General features: G+C 42.8%; 1 protein-coding gene across 2 annotated transcripts; it reads right to left on the reverse strand.

Annotated features, from left to right (window-relative positions):
* Positions 1 to 299: 299 nt before the first annotated feature.
* kptn (kaptin (actin binding protein)) lies at positions 300 to 5862 on the reverse strand. 2 transcript variants are annotated; one of them, XM_026329407.2, is made up of 12 exons: positions 5131 to 5862; positions 4602 to 4684; positions 4409 to 4493; positions 4270 to 4324; positions 3898 to 3976; positions 3358 to 3431; positions 2787 to 2893; positions 2427 to 2525; positions 2271 to 2334; positions 2000 to 2135; positions 1551 to 1724; positions 300 to 829 (listed from the first exon to the last, which is right to left on the reverse strand). In XM_026329407.2, exons 1-12 carry the CDS (start codon positions 5330 to 5332, stop codon positions 665 to 667), a joined length of 1323 nt encoding a protein of 440 aa, XP_026185192.1. In that variant the 5' UTR covers positions 5333 to 5862; the 3' UTR covers positions 300 to 664. The 2 variants fall into 2 exon arrangements, 1 of the variants encoding a protein (XP_026185192.1); XR_003297055.2 differs by having other exon boundaries at positions 698 to 829; positions 1551 to 1693.
* Between the last annotated feature and the right edge of the window lie 10906 nt (positions 5863 to 16768).

Raw genomic sequence — 16768 nt, forward strand, 5'->3', positions numbered from 1 at the left:
AAGATCTATTTATTATTTATAGGCAGTTAAATATATTAATATAGAGCTGAAACAACCAAATAACCATTCAGTCAAATGGCACAGTTAACTGTATTTTGAATACTATTTTGAATCTAGAAATAATTTTTCTAGCAAAAACACCAAAAGCTGTTCATCTGTATCCATTGCAGCTCTTGATTCCAGATGTTTCTAGTACTCAGTGTCTCTATCTTAAACTACATCACACCAGCCTCAGGAAGTTGAAATAAAAAGGCAGTTTGCATTAGAGAAGAATGAAATAATCTCACTTCAGTGCTAAATTCTGAAATTAAATATTATGGTAATTTAATTACACAAAGAAAGCAAAGAAAGAAGATAGTGGACAGGCCCAAATGTGTCACTTAATATGTGCAAATATACATTATCTGTTAACACATATCTCATAGTCCACAATATCTTTGTATTGGACTTACTGGGAGCTCCTGCATCATTGTTTCAGCAACATGCATGCACACAGCAGAGTGAATGAATGGTGAATATGATGTTTGAACTAGTGTTTCTCATTACAACTCATCTGAATACACTCCCGTGAGAAAACACTCCACTTTTAAGTAAGGCACACAGTCCGGTCTGTGCTCCAGCTATTGGCCTCGTTGACACATTTAAGCCAAATGCATGGTTTTGTTTAATTTGTTGGTGTATGAGATACACACTCTTCTGTCTTAGCTGGAGCATCACCCTCCTCAGTGTTGTGAGCTTTGGCTGACTCCAGCTCAGAGCCAGCTGTCAGTGCTGACACCCTCTGGGCGAGCAGCTCCAAGACCAAATCAGCAGTGCTGGTAAGACTATGCTGGAAAGACAGAGAAGTTAAAACACACCCTCAGATTAGATGCACAGTATGGAAAATGTACTTGTGGAGGTCTGTTGGATTTAGTTACAAAAAATATTAGCTGTGAGTGGTGCTTTACAAACAGTTGTCCGGTGCTTTTGGATACATGACAGTGACAAAGCTGAAAAGGTGCATATGCAGTGAGCTTTTCACAGTTCAGATGCAGATCATGGTAATCATTTTTCTTTAGAGGGGTTGGCCAATATCAGCAGCTCTGTGATGAAGAATGATGCTATAGGAAGAATCACCTAAATGCAGAAAAACTGTATTCTAATGAAGAAAAGCAAATAAAAGGCATATTATGGAAGCATTTGATCACCGTGTCCTTTCTAGACATTTGTGCTGGATCTCTCTAGTTCACAAGCTTTCATGAAAATTGATATTTACTGCTGGGTATTTCCTTGCTACCACAGATCAGGAAAACACAGGTAAAGTGCCTGTACAGTTGCTTCTACTAATTCTACTTAAAATTGTGTTGCTAGCCAATAGTGGTTCACATTTACTTGACACATGTTTCAAATCATCTCTACAGCAGAAATAACATTTTTTCTCAGTTTTGTGTCTTACTTAAGAAGCAGATGAGCCCTTATGCTGAAATGCTGAATAGCAGCAGAAAGGCCTGACCCTGACACTGTAGCTTTGAGTTGCATCATTGATCTCTGTGATCTGTCCTTGTGCTTACCTGTAAGACATGCAGTCCTTTTAATGTGAGGATGGCCAGCTCTCTCAAACCATCCCCAGTCAAGTCTAAGTAGATGATGGACAGCAAAGGACTCTTGAAGCTTTGCCTCCACTGCAGCTTAAACTGTCCATCTGGCCCACTCCCTGCAACATGGAACTTATAACAAAGAAGTTCCTGCATGACAGAGAGGCAGATAACACTGGTATCATAGAGACTTCACCATATTATGCTTGAATGACAAAAACATGTCTTATTCTATTACATTCCCTCATTTTAATTCAAGTTCCTTCAGAATGATGACCATGGATATTGTAATTTATTGTGACTTAGTACCACATACACCACTGAGATGCTGATAATATTTAGTGAAACAGAGAACATACAGAAAATGAGCAGATTTATTATTTATAGTACTATTAATAAAGACAGCAGTAAAGAAACACTCTGACCTGTCCATAAGTTCCCAGTAGCACTTCCTTCTGCCCGTCAAAATCCAGGTCAATGACTAGAGCACAAAGGATGGCGTCCCACTGGTCACTCTCTGAGAGGCACATTGAGTGAGACAAGCCACAGACCTGGACATCTCTGAAAGAGCACAGACACACAAATAACACACAGTGTTGCCTTGCATTGAATACAATAAAAAGGAAGTTTAAGTAAAACTACCCAAAAGAAAGTGAATACTTCACAGAAACTGTTAAAAGGCTCGCTGGTTCTAACCTGAAGACAACTGCCATCTCAATAGTGCTGGTGACTAGAAGGTTATACCCCTTCATTTCCAAACCTGAAGTAGAAAAGTGACAATCTTGAAGAACACTGCAGATTCAAAAAGAGGTAAATGAAGAAGAGACAAACTACTACAGACTAGTAACATACTTTCCTCTCTGCTGAGCTGCTCAGTTTGGCAACTGAGAGGGAACAGCAGCACTGTGGAGATCGGACTGTCAAACTGGACACGCCAGCTCTGCAAAACCTCTGATGGAAAACACATCAGGGAATAGTACAAACATATATTAATGATTACTGCACCTTATATTCAATTACTACAATACAGAATCAGGATGGGGAAATTCCAGTAATCAGATAGCAGATGTAATCCTGAAAGCTCCCATCAGAGAACCATTTAGGACTAGTTCCAGCTCCAGAGAGCTCCAATTTTAAAAATAGAATCAAGGGGAAAAAAAAAAGTGAAACATCTCTAAATGTCAAAGGGCCTCTGTGTGTGGTTTAATTTACCTGGTCCAGTCTGGCTGACCAAAGCCAGTCCAATGCAACCATTCTGACAGCCAAATGCTGAGAGTCGCTGGCCACCAGCTACACTCAACATATCCAGCCACAGCACACTGCATGGCCAGAGAGGAACACACAATTAAGAATCACATACTGACATATACAGTATGTTTTGAGCCAAACCACTGTATTTCTGCTACCATGACAAACATATTAGCCTTTTTGTTAGAAGGACAGGTCTTTTTTGCTATATCTAGGTCTTTTACACATCATAGCCAGATGTTCTTCATGTTATGAGCTGATGTTAGAAATAATGGTGTGCCTAACGTGCATTCAGCTCTTGTCAGTGTGAAAGTGAAATAGCCCACCATCTGCCTATCAGCACAGACCACCCCCTACACCATGTACTGTACCCCTCTGAAGCTATATACACACACACTTTTTTAGATTCTGAACTGCAATAGCACAGAAATAAAGATTGACTTACTAATGTTCGCAATTACCCAATCCCTTACCACACTCCAGAAATCAGACAGTCACACAGGCAGCTAACAGAGCCAAAGGCACACAGTCTTACTTGCTGGGTAGTTGCTGCAGTTCAGGGAAGAATCTCTCCACTGGCTGCTCTTCAAACTGGTGCAGGGATGCGTTCTGTTGGAAACAGTAGAGTCAGACTCAGTGATGCCCTGACGTTCACATGATGAATCAAAGCTCATTGCTGTCTTGCTTTCTCGCTCTTGCTATGAGAATCTTTCTGAAGCTTTCATCTCTTTGAATTCATATCTTTTATTTGGCAGAAAAATTAATGTGGCTGTTGTTTCCAAGGTTAATGATGAGCAAAGCCAACATGAAGATGGTGTCCTCAAGATTAATATTTACAGAAAATTTCCAGGTAAATTGGCTCCAGCAGATACCCATGACCCTAAATAGGAATAAGGGGGTATAGATGATGGATGGACAGATCTTATGTTTTCTACTTTATAAGCTTTCATGAAAAGCCTGTACACACACAAACACAATACTAATATATGCTGTATATATACCAGTGCAATCAAAATCAAAACTTCATCTCTAACACAGACAGACAGACACAGATTGAGGCAGTCTCTGATCTGACCTCCTTGTACAGGTGGATCCTCTGGTCATGACCACTGAGCAGAAACACAGTCTCACTGCCTCCATCATCACACTGAACCCTGACGGACAGAATAAAGGCTGCTGACATTTATCACATTTGATCAAAATGTCAGAGTGTAGTCAGAGGAGTATTCATGCAACACCACCATGAGATCACAAGCAAAAATTTCATGGGAGACGATACTGCGATACCAACCGCGACACTAGATAATAATTAACTTCTAGTAACAGGTCCAAAGCAGCATGATAAATGAGATGAGATTTAATTAGGGAATTTGTTAATTAGCATAAATGTAATAATTCAGTGAAGTAAAAGTTAAAAGTTTTTTAAGGAATTGTGACTTTTACTTACTCTGTGTGGTACAGCTGGAAGGGTGTGAACTGCAGCTCCAGATTTAGACAACTTTCTGTTTAGAGAGACACACTGACGTCAGCATATGAAACATCTGATAAAGTGGCCACGGTACACATCTGGATGCTGTTTGACTCACGTGCAATAGAGTCCAGGTTGAACTCTGAACCAGGCTCGTACTCACAGTAGATGTTCAGGAACGGAGTGGCTTTGTCACCAGAGTCCTGCAGAGGATTAGTCATAAACAGTGGTCACTGTAAAAAGCATTCAAAAGCTTTACAGTGATACACACACACACACACCATAACTCCTCAACTTCAATGTGAAAATACCTTTATGAATGTGATGCCCACCACCAGGCCTCTGTTGGGAGGAGACTTGTTGAAAGCATCGATTGATACGATCTCTGCATCAACTAGGTAAAGAAGGCAGCACTGATCAACAACCAACATACACATGAAATAACTCAAGCGTCAGGACAAAATTACTGTGAATACAAAGACATTACTACAAGACAAAACGACCTAATTAGCGTTTCACACACTGTAAACACTTGCTGGTTTAGTCACGGTACTGTCTCCTATTTTCAGTGAAATGTGCCAGTTTTCATGTTACAACAGTGAAGTGAAAAGCACCACCTGCACACACTGGTACATCAGACCACTTTCTGCAGTCACAAAAACATGGGTTCTTTGAAAAGAAGTAATTCGTAATTACTAATGACCCTTTCTGTGTACACATTATTATTGAAAGCAGACTACTTAAGCCTTATGGTAAAGCAAGTCTAGAGACCTTTTGAGACTTTTTTGTGGCTCTTCATGATTTTATTGTCTTTCAGTAAACCTGGTATGTAGGGAGTACCTGGTATGTATGTGAACTGAACCTCCTTGGCCACAGGTCGGATTTTCTGCTGCAGCTCCTGGTATCTGAAACACACCACCTTCCCTTTGAGGGTGGCCGCTAACAGCTCCTGCTGCCCGGCCTGACACAGCCCGTAAATGTTACTCTGCGACGGGAAGCGGCTGAAACTGTCCTCCACGAAGGGATACAACTCTTGGGGCATCCCGCAGGCCTAAACCTACCTCACTGAGTTTACTGGAAATGTCAGGAAATTAAGCAGTCCATTGTTTTTGAAGCAGCTCACGGTAATATGACCGTAAAGCTAACGCAAATTATGAGTTTCCGGTAATGAATTTCAAAATAAAGCTAGCTTTAATCCCCTCACGACCACCACTGACCGTGACAAATAATTCAGTGATGAGAAACCTGTTGTTTTATTTTGAAGACAAGATTCCTGTAATTTTGTGGTTCATTGTAAATAGCTTGACAACCATGAACTGGAGGGAGCAAAGCATCCGGGGACGAACGGCGCTGCGTTTGTGTTGTGGGACATTAAGCCTTCAGTACGTACTTCAGTGCTCACAAATGATCCAACAAGGTGACAAACAAACTTCCCCTAATAAATATGCTTTAAATATAAAAAATAATTTTCCAACTTTAACGCTTCTTACACACACGTTTTTCTGATGTTTCAGGTAAACAAGAAATCATCATTTGCACGACACGCTTTCACTTATATTATTATCAAGTTAATACGACTTACCTGAAGTAAAGGAAGGCAGCACGCAGTGTTTCTACTTCATGTTGTAAATGACAGATTCAACGCATAGTGTGAATGATTCTGCCGCCTAGCGGCTCTACATGTTTTTATTCTTCTTGCAATAATTTCAGTTAAGGTAATTATGGTATTTATAGCTTTTTGCTAATAACAGTTTCTGTTTCATCAATCTCTGCACACTTCTGTTAGTCTGTAATGCACTTTATTCACTCACAGTCATGGCTCAGTCAAGCTGTAGATTATTCAAATAAAAACTACGATTTCTCCTAAACTTAGGGTTTCATTGCCAAGTGGCCACTTTAATATTGAAGTTAGACCTGATTTGTCCTTATTAAAGCGAGAAAGATCTGATGACTATGGTGACATGTAAGCTGTGTGGCTGCAGATTGAACAACAACTTGCCCTCCAATGAGGACCTGTACACCAAAACAACCAGACACAAGGACGGTTCATTTACACTGCCATCACTCTGGTGAACAGCTAATTTATGTTTGTCACTGAACACCTCTGATGTCAGTGCCGTAACTGTTGTCTGTGCAGTAAATGTAAATTCTGAAATTTGTAAATATGAAATACTTAACTGAAAGCGCTTCTACTTATTAATTTTTATTTTTTTATGTGTATTAGAGGTTGACCAATTAATCGGCCTGCCTGATTTTTGCCATTTTTAGCCTAATTGTCATTGGCTACGTGTGACCATCAAGTTGCCATTCAGACCTCAGTGGACATTGCCAAATGGGGGCTAACTAACTTCTAGAAGAGTGAAAAGAAGAAGGTTGTGGAGAAACTGGTAAGTCTTCAATTCTTATTTTTCAAAGCTCTATATAATTAATTGGTTAGACATGAAATGTTACTTTTAGACAGAAAATGTTTCCTGATTGACCCCAGTCAGCAGGCACTCCTCAGTATAGACCTGCCCAGGTCTATACTCTAATTGTTGGTTTTCCACAGTAGTTTCTAGTTTCTTCAGTAAAATCTGTTTCCGGGTGAAAGTCCAAATGGAAAAGAAGGATCAGGAAGATCTGTAGACCTCGTCATTTTCTGTTTCCATTTACTGACAAGAGGAAGAGAAACAGTGTTATTGTTTTTTATTGTTGTTTCTCAGTCACATATTTATGTATTTTTTAATCAAATCTCTTGACATATAAACTATGATTTTTTCAGTCCAAGCTCTAAGTTACATTTTAGGCTAAATATTGTTGACCTGCACCATGCTAAGGCAATACTGTAAAATATGTTTGAATTTGAAAACAACTTTAAGGAGACAGTATAAAAGGAAATATTTTAAAGTGTAAATGTAATTATTTTTAAATTCGATTATATTTAGTTATTAAATGTTGCTGTCACAAATACGAGGCTCTGTCCTCTGTCCCAAAAAATTATCAGCAGCAAGCAGCCCCATCCCTCTGCAGCCCCCCACATACTGTAACTCAGAAAAGAACTATTCCTACTTGGGAGGACTGGGGAGAAACTTTATCATCAGGGCACAAAGTAGGTATGATGTCACTAAGAAGTTTCTTTTGGCTGTTGTCAATAATGGAAATTGAATGCTATTTTTTTTGCCAGTTGGAGCTTTGTCAGTCTACTTCTTTCGTTCATTGTTTTTAATTCCAAAACACCTGCTCAGTGTTGAACAAACTGTCGACTCAGGACATCACCTGCTCAAAGACAAGCAATGAGTAGGCTAAGTAGGCTACCATCTTGGACCCTTTCTACAATATAACAAAGGCAGAAATAGTCCAGCTACAGTCTTTCACAAGAGAGAAATTAGCTCCTTGCTGTTGAAAGCTGTTTGTTACTTACTGAGATCTAAAGCATTGATTATACCAACTGTAACTTCACTGTTAATGCATGTTTAAACAACAGTTACATTTTCTAGCTGGTCAATATAAGTTTAACTATTATACATACTGACCAGACCAAAATATAAGTGGATCTGCATAAAGAAAGGATGGAGAGAGCAAACACGAGCAAATAAGGAGCAAAGCAGTCAGCCATATACAGGTCACAGGTAAGTAAATCATAGATTCAGGCTGAGGAATGACAATGACTGTAGTTGACAATATCTGGTGAGGACTGACTGCTGAGAGCTGGTCTAATGGTAGTGAGTGTAGGTAGGATGGAGAGGCCAGTGCAGTACAGGAACACAGAGAGCAGCATAAGGATGGACACAGGAGGGCTGGGTCTGAAATGAGAAAACAGTAACAAAAGAATGAATGAACTGAAAAATAAAGTACCATGACAGTATGAGACAAACACAGAACCTAATTAATCACTGCAATCCGGTTTGTCACTCTATATTATAAATAATATTGAACTGATTGTAGATTTTAAGTTTTTATTGTATGGATGGTCACATATGTGTATATACATGTGCACGTGTGTGTGCCTGGTACTCACACTGTCAGGACTCGAGGAACTATTATAATGTTTGGACCAAAAGACGCGCCCACACTGGTACTTGATACAAGGCTTTATTCACTGGGTTCGGAGAAAACAGAAACCAAAACTGACTAAGAAGGAACCGGTCTAGGCAGGGAAGTACAAAGACACGGAACATGAAGACAAGGTAAGAGGATCCACATCAAACAAGAACATGGGATAAGGACACAAGGGAACAAGGTTGGAGGAATCTGGGTCACGCACACACTTCGGGAGACACACCAGACCATACAGGAAACATGAACGTGGACAGGGGATCAAGCATGAAGGGATCTGGGTCACACACACACTTCGGGAGACGCACCAGACCATACAGGAAACATGAACGTGAACAGGGAATCAAGGTATGAAACACAAGGGCAAAACATGGCAGGAGGCAGAGACACATAAACAGGAGACTGGGGAAAAGAACCAGGAAATTAAGACCAAAAGGAGACGAAATACTTAACTTAAATCAGGAGGTACAAAAGGCAGTCCATAATCAAAACAATGTCTTAACAAGAACTCAAACGCTGTCTTGGCAGTACGCAAACCCATGCAAAGCAGTTCATCGCAGACAACCCGGCAACTAAAACAAAGAACAACCAAGGTATATAAAGACAGGGGACAAAACAAGGAACAGGTGAAAGCAATCAATTAATTAGGACAACGTAAAAAAACTGAAATAACCAAAAACCAGTTCCTGTCAGGATCCTTCAAAATAAAATAGAACAGGAAGTCCAGAGAACATGGATCCTGACAGTACCCCCCCCTTAAAGGCCGGCCCCTGACAGCCTACAAATACCGTCCAAAACACACCAACTGGGTGGGCGGTGGGGGTCCTAGGAGGAGGGCTCCTGAGGGCGGGCGGGTGGGGCAAAACAAACGTGGTATCAAGAGTTGCTCCGGAGGACAAAGGTCTGGAATCGTTCTGGCGGGCGACCTCTCAGGCAGCCGAAGGTCCGAGACCGCTCTGGTGGACGGCCCCTCCGGCAGGCGAAGTTCTGAGACCGCTCTGGTGGACGGCCTCTCAGGCAGCTGAAGGTCCTAGACCACCTAGGCGGATGGCCTCTCCGGCGGGCGAGGTTCTGAGACCGCTCTGGCGGGCGGCCTCTCCGGCGGACGTAGACTTGGGGCCGTTCGGGTGGACAACCCCTCAGGCGGGGTTGAATCGTCCGCGTGGAGAGCGTGGCTCAGGATGCTCAGGAGGCTGCTGCTGAGTCTCAGGAAGTTCAGGTAGCTGCTGCTGCGGCTCAGGAAGCTCAGGTAGCTGCTGCTGCGGCTGCGGCTCAGGAAGCTCAGGTAGCTGCTGCTGCGGCTGCGGCTCAGGAAGCTCAGGCCGAGGCGGACCAGGAAGCTGAAGCCGAGGCGGATCTGGAAGCTGAAGCTGAAGCCGGGGCGAATCTGGGAGCGGAAGCCGAGGTGGATCTGGAAGCTGAGGCTGAAGCAGATCTGGAAGCTGAAGAAGACTCGGGAGTTGAAGCCGAGGCAGATCTGGGAGCTGAAGCCGAAGCCGAGGCGAATCTGGAAGCCGAAGAAGACTCGGAAGTTGAAGCCGAGGCGAATCTGGGAGCGGAAGCCGAGGTGGATCTGGAAGCTGAAACTGAGGCAGATCTGGAAGCAGAAGAAGACTCGGGAGTTGAAGCCGAGGCGGGTCTGGGAGCTGAAGATGAAGCAAATCTGGAAGCTGGAGATGAGGCGAATTTGGAAGCTGAGGCAGAACTGAAGGCTGAGGCTGAAGGTGAGGTGGATTCAGCCATTCCGACGGCCCTGGTGATTCGGACCAGTCCGGTGGTTCTGGCAGCAGAGATGGCTGTGAAAGCTCTGGTGACTGTAGAGATGGCTTAAGAAGCTGTGGAGGAGCTGGCTGCTGCAGGGGAAGTTCTGGCAAGTGAGACAGCTGTGACCGTTGTTGCGGAAGCTCGGGCCGATGTGGTATCCGTGAGTACACTAGTAGCTGAGGTGATTGTGGTTCCAATTCCGGTGGTGATGGACCGGGATCTTCTATTGGTATAATCGACTGCAGTGGTGACTGAAGTGACTCAGACAGATCTGAGAGTTCTGGGAGTTCAGGAAGCTGATGCGGCTGCGAGAATTCAGATGGTCCAGGAGACCAGAGAACCTTGGACAGTCCAGGAAACTCTGGAAGGTTGGGATGTCATAGGGACTGCAGAGGTTCTGACGGCTGTGCGGGCTGTGAACTCCTTGGTAGCTGTAGGTTTGGACCTTCCGGTGGCTGTGGGTGTGGTGAAGACTCTGGAAGTTGCAAATCGGTGTCCTGGGGTAGCTGTGGCTTCAGCGGTGGTCCTGATGGTTCGGACCAATGTGGCGGATCTGGCCACTCCGGTAGCTCGGACAGCTCTGGAACTTGTGGACGTTGCCGGTGCTGGGGTAACTGTAGGGGTTCCAGAGGCGATGACTGGAGAGACGGCCCTGGAGGCCGTGACCAACGAGGCGGCACTGGAGGCACTGAAGGCCGTGACTGGCGAGGCGGCACTGGAGGCGGTGACCGGCGAGGCGGCACTGGAGGCACTGAGGGTTCTGGAAACTGCAATGGCGCTGGATGAGACGGCGCTGGATGAGACGGCGCTGGATGAGACGGCGCTGGATGAGACGGCGCTGGATGAGACGGCGCTGGATGAGACGGCGCTGGATGAGACGGCGCTGGATGAGACGGCGCTGGATGAGACGGCGCTGGATGAGACGGCGCTGGATGAGACGGCGCTGGATGAGACGGCGCTGGATGAGATGCCTGCTCTTGTAGCTGTGGGGGAGTGAGAGGAATCCCGGCAGAGGTGACCTCGTCGGGATGCAAAAATTCTCGGGCTGGTCCTTTCCGACGACGGCGACTCCGCTGCTGTCGTCGAGGGGGCAGGCCAAGTGGACACTGGGGCGAAGCAGACTGCTGTGGCAAGGGGGACTGTGGCACTCCTCTCCGCGGCAGCCCTCCGGACCTGATAGCCAGCCGGGTACCGCGGAAAGGATTTCGGTGGGAACCCCAGACGAAGTCGTCCTCATCAAAGGACTCCCAGTCCTCTTCGTCGAGGGTCTCCCAGTCTGAGTCGTTGTCGGGGAGCTGGTCCAGGGTCTGATGTCGATGCCGGCGGCGATTTCGGCGTCTGGAGGGGGGACGTGGAACGGGTGAATCCCAATGGCCTGGATAGACAGAATAGTGCCCCCCAAAACGCACTGAGGGATTGTATGTGACGGGGTCATCTAAGAATTCGTCGGAGGAGTACTCGCTGTCAAGCGGATCGTCCAAAAATGACCCCACCGAGTACCTTGGGTCTTGCTTCTGGGCCTGTCTGGTAAACCAGGTGAGGATGTCTACCGGGTCAGGATCTTGGGCGTGATGTGGTGGTGAGGTGGGAACGGGACTGACGAGATAAGTTCCCATCCTCAAACAGTCCACGGCTCTGGACAAAGGAGGGCAAGAACGGAGCTGCTGCATGGTCTGTAGGTGAGTCTGACTATGGCACGAAGAGTACATGGTGGGAAGGAGGGAAAGGAAAAGAGCGAGGAAAAAAAAAAACTCCTGGGTCTGCCTACGTGACTGAAAAAAAAAAAACTCAAACAGGGAACGTGGTGATCAAAAACTACTGAGAAACAAAACTAGTACCAGGAAGGGAAAAAAGGGGCGTGGTCCGCTTAATTTTGTGGCCGGGTTGTACTGTCAGGACTCGAGGAACTATTATAATGTTTGGCCCAAAAGACGCGCCCACACTGGTACTTGATACTTAATACAAGGCTTTATTCACTGGGTTCGGAGAAAACAGAAACCAAAACAGACTAAGAAGGAACCGGTCTAGGCAGGGAAGTACAAAGACACGGAACATGAAGACAAGGTAAGAGGATCCACATCAAACAAGAACATGGGATAAGGACACAAGGGAACAAGGTTGGAGGAATCTGGGTCACACACACACTTCGGGAGACGCACCAGACCATACAGGAAACATGAACGTGAACAGGGAATCAAGGTATGAAACACAAGGGCAAAACATGGCAGGAGGCAGAGACACATAAACAGGAGACTGGGGAAAAGAACCAGGAAATTAAGACCAAAAGGAGACGAAATACTTAACTTAAATCAGGAGGTACAAAAGGCAGTCCATAATCAAAACAATGTCTTAACAAGAACTCAAACGCTGTCTTGGCAGTACGCAAACCCATGCAAAGCAGTTCATCGCAGACAACCCGGCAACTAAAACAAAGAACAACCAAGGTATATAAAGACAGGGGACAAAACAAGGAACAGGTGAAAGCAATCAATTAATTAGGACAACGTAAAAAAACTGAAATAACCAAAAACCAGTTCCTGTCAGGATCCTTCAAAATAAAATAGAACAGGAAGTCCAGAGAACATGGATCCTGACACACTGTGGGGGTTGAGCTGCATTATGAAAAGGAGTTATATAGAAAACTCCTGAGATCCAATAAAAATAATGTACTTTGAAGAGGAAAACATAGCACCTTGTGTGTTAAATACATATATATTACATTAGACCTTCCTATTCAGCACCATTCATCCTCCCAGGTACCTGTCTGCCACATTAAGACATTTGTCCACCAGATGTCAGTGAAATTTCACTCTTCAAGTCAAACTGAAAGCAGTCTCTCACCCTCCAGGTTTACCAGGCCCAAGCTAAGATGTAAACATATTTACATATCAGGTTCTGCAGAAATTAATCTGATTGTTTAATTTTTTCTTCTTTACTTGACAGCTACTATTGTGTCCTTGAAAAATTCTTTGCTGCAGGGATTTCAATTGCAGCCTTGGTTCTCCACAGGATGCTCACATCCTGACCGTGAACAATCACAACAATCTTGAAGAGCAATTCACTAAAAGAATAAGATTATGTAACATACTAGACTGAGAGAAAGAAATGATGTGAAAAGAGATAATAGATAAAGATGACACAAACACACCTTTAACATCTATTTAAGGTACCAAATAAACCTTTATTAGCTGTGTTATTACTCAGGCCAGTCCTGGTGTTCTCATAAAAGGCCACAGCAAAAAATGGCTGTATTTTCTAAGATGCTTTATATATTTTACTGCACAACTATTAAGCTGTCATGTAATATTACTGCCTGATAATGTACTCTGACAACTGAGACCATTACAACTTACTGTAAGATCTGATGAGCGTAATAAAGCCAGTAATGAAATTGGAATAGAGCACTGAACATTTCTATGGCCATCTACAAGTGATCCACTGAATTCAACTGAATACATCAAAACAATATTTCCACATTCATGAATGATAGATGATATAGGACATAGGGACAAATACATTATACACATTATACCTATTACCTATTTCATAACCCATTTACCAGCAGATGTTCTTGTCTGACTACTCCATGGTGTGTTTTACAGTAAAAAGAAGGAGGGGAGACCCTGTGAGCTGCTTTTCCATATTGTGACGGTTCAGAGGTGCCAGTGTGCTACACCCCCACTTCTCCTAATCCCACCTGCTAATCCATCTGCAGGATTACTGTCCACTGTAATCAGTCATGGTCCACACTGACACACCTCACCTAACATTACAACTCCTAACACACACACACACACACACACACACACACACACACACACACACACACACACACACACACACAACATGTACTTTACATAACAGGGTTGGTTTTTTGAAGAATGTAAAACATACATTGTATATCAGCTTTAACAGCACTGTGAAGTTGTCATAGTTATAACCAAGTAACTTTATTTATCTAGATTGGTATAATAATAAACACTCTATTTGTATATATGAAGTGACCTACTAGACATAAAATGTCTTTCAACTTGCTAAAAAGGAAACATTTAGCATATGTTCTCTGGAGGCCTCATGTTTCACACTTGCTTAAAATAATGTTCATGCTTAATTAATGTTGCTTAAAACTCAGATTTGAATCTTATATTATATTCAATTGGTTTCACTTAAAATTTGAATAAACCCACTGTTTCAATCACACCCTTGATCTTGCTCTGACATATGGCATCAAAACTGAACATTTAATAATTTTTCCCCAAAATCCTATTTTGTCAGATCATTCTTTAATAACTTTTGAATTTAAGATGATGGATCATGCAGCGTTCAGAAGAAAATTCCACTACAGCAGATGTTTATCTGACAACGCTGTTAATAAATTTAAGAAAATGATCCCATCTTTATTTACATCTATGCCATGTGCCAACACAGTGGAGGGCAGCTGCCTCAATCCTACTGCCTATCAAATGGATCATATTGTTGACAGTGCTGTAGTCTCACTGCGTGAAATGTCTGATACTGTGGCCTGTCTGAAAAAGAAGTTAGTGAATCAGACGAGATTTACTGCATTTACATATTCGTACCTTAAAACAGGCATCACGAAGGCTGGAAAGGAAGTGGCATTCCACAAATTTAGAGGAATTTTATCTATCCTGGAAAAACAGTCTATGAACATATAAAAAAAGCTCCCCATAAAGCCAGAACTGCATACTATTCATCACTAATAGAGGAAAATAAGAACAATCCCAGGTTTCTTTTCAGCACTGTAGCCAGGCTGACAAAAAGTCACAGCTCTGTTGAGCCCAGTGTTCCCTTAGCTCTCAGCAGTGATGACTTTGAGTTTCTTTACAAATTAAATCACAACTATTAGAGATAAAATTCAGCAGATGCTTCCTATACCTGCAATAAATGAATCTTCTCCTACAGTAGCTCTTGAATCATCTGTAAGACCTCAGTTATGTTTAGACTGCTTCTCTCCCATAGATCTCTCTGAATTTACATCATCTTTCATCTAAATCATCAACGTGTCTCTTAGACCCCATCCCGACTAGACTGCTTAAAGACACCCTGCCATTAATGAACTCATCTTTATTAGACTAAGTAAATTTATCTCTAGTATCAGGCTACGTACCACAGGCCTTTAAGACTGCAGTAATCAAACCCTTACTCAAAAGCCGAGTCTTGATCCAGGAGTCTTGGCTAATTATAGACCAATGTCTAACCTACCATTTATTTCTAAAATCCTAGAAAAAGCTGTTGCTAAGCAGCTATCAGACCACTTAAACAGAAATGAACTATTTGAAGATTTCCAATCAGGATTTAGAGCACATCATAGTACAGAAACAGCACTGTTAAAAGTCACCAACGATCTTCTCTTAGGCTCAGATAATAGACTTGTTTCTATACTTGTTCTCCTAGACCTTAGTGCTCCATTCAACACTATTTACCACAACATCTTATTACAGAGATTGGAGCATGCGACTGGTATCAGAGGAACAGCATTAAAATGGTTCCAATCCTATTTATCGGACAGATTCCAGTTTGTTCATGTCCATGATGAACCTTCCATACGCACAAAAGTTAGTTCCACAAGGCTCTGTGCTAGGACCGATTCTGTTCACCCTGTACATGCTTCTTTTAGGATATGTCATTAGGAAGCACGCTATTAATTACCACTGCTATGCAGATGACAGTTGTATCTATCTATTAAACCTGTTAACACAAACCAGTTAACCAGACTTCAAGCGTGTCTAACTGACATAAAGGCCTGGATGACCAGTAACTTTCTACTTTTAAATTCAGAGAAAACAGAAGTTATTGTATTTGGACCTAAAAACCTCAGAAATAACTTTTTTAAAATTATAGTTACTTTAGATGGCATAGCCCTGGCCTCCAGCACTACTGTGAAAAACCTTGGAGTTATTTTTGACCAGGACATATCCTTTAACTCACACATAAAACAAAGCTCTAGAACTGCCTTCTTTCACCTGCGCAACATTGCCAAAATTAGGAACATCCTGTCTCAAAATGATGCAGAAAAACTAGTCCATGCATTTGTTACCTCAAGGCTAAAATGATTGTCACATGTATATTCCACCATTGAATGTCACTAACCTTGTGCTCTCTCCCTCTCTCTGTTCTCTCTCTGTACCTTCTGCAGGTGTCCCCGGTCCTGGAGCTGTATATCGCTGATGTGCAGTTACTGACCCGACCAACCTGCAGTGTCTATTTGTTGTTTATTGTTGCTGTTCTTTTCTCTCTCTCCTCTATCCACTCACCCCAACCGGTCAAGGCAGATGGCCGCCCAAACTGAGTCTGGTTCTGCTGGAGGTTTTTTCTTCCGTTAAAGGGAGTTTTTCCTCTCCACTGTTGCCATGTGCTTGCTCACAAGGGATTTGTTGGCGTTTTTGTTTTTATAAAGTGCCTTGAGATGATTTGTATTGTGATTTGGCACTATACAAATAAAATTGAATTGAATTGCTTGCTATTTGTGGATAAATGTATTGAACAATTTGGAATTTTGGTGGCAAACTCCTGAAATATGTTGTCGTGTAGTTTTATGTTCAGTTCTATAATTTCCTGAATTGGTGGATACATCATTAATAGCATTTTCTCATTATATTGATAAATGTAGATATTTTACTGTTAAAATTTGTTCTAGATAAATGTAATGTCTAGGCAA

The sequence above is a fragment of the Mastacembelus armatus genome, chromosome 14, assembly GCF_900324485.2.
Source record: "Mastacembelus armatus chromosome 14, fMasArm1.2, whole genome shotgun sequence".
Classification (NCBI taxonomy): Eukaryota; Metazoa; Chordata; class Actinopteri; order Synbranchiformes; family Mastacembelidae; genus Mastacembelus; species Mastacembelus armatus.

Excerpts from the sequence above, each read along its gene's own strand:
- kptn (XM_026329407.2), bottom strand. The coding sequence starts at position 5,332 with ATGCCCCAAGAGTTGTATCCCTTCGTGGAGGACAGTTTCAGCCGCTTC. Across the intron at positions 2,335-2,426 it reads GCAGCTCAGCAGAGAGGAAA|GTTTGGAAATGAAGGGGTAT; the intron begins GTATGTTACTAG and ends TTTCTACTTCAG. Across the intron at positions 1,725-1,999 it reads TACTGGGAACTTATGGACAG|GAACTTCTTTGTTATAAGTT; the intron begins GTCAGAGTGTTT and ends TCTGTCATGCAG.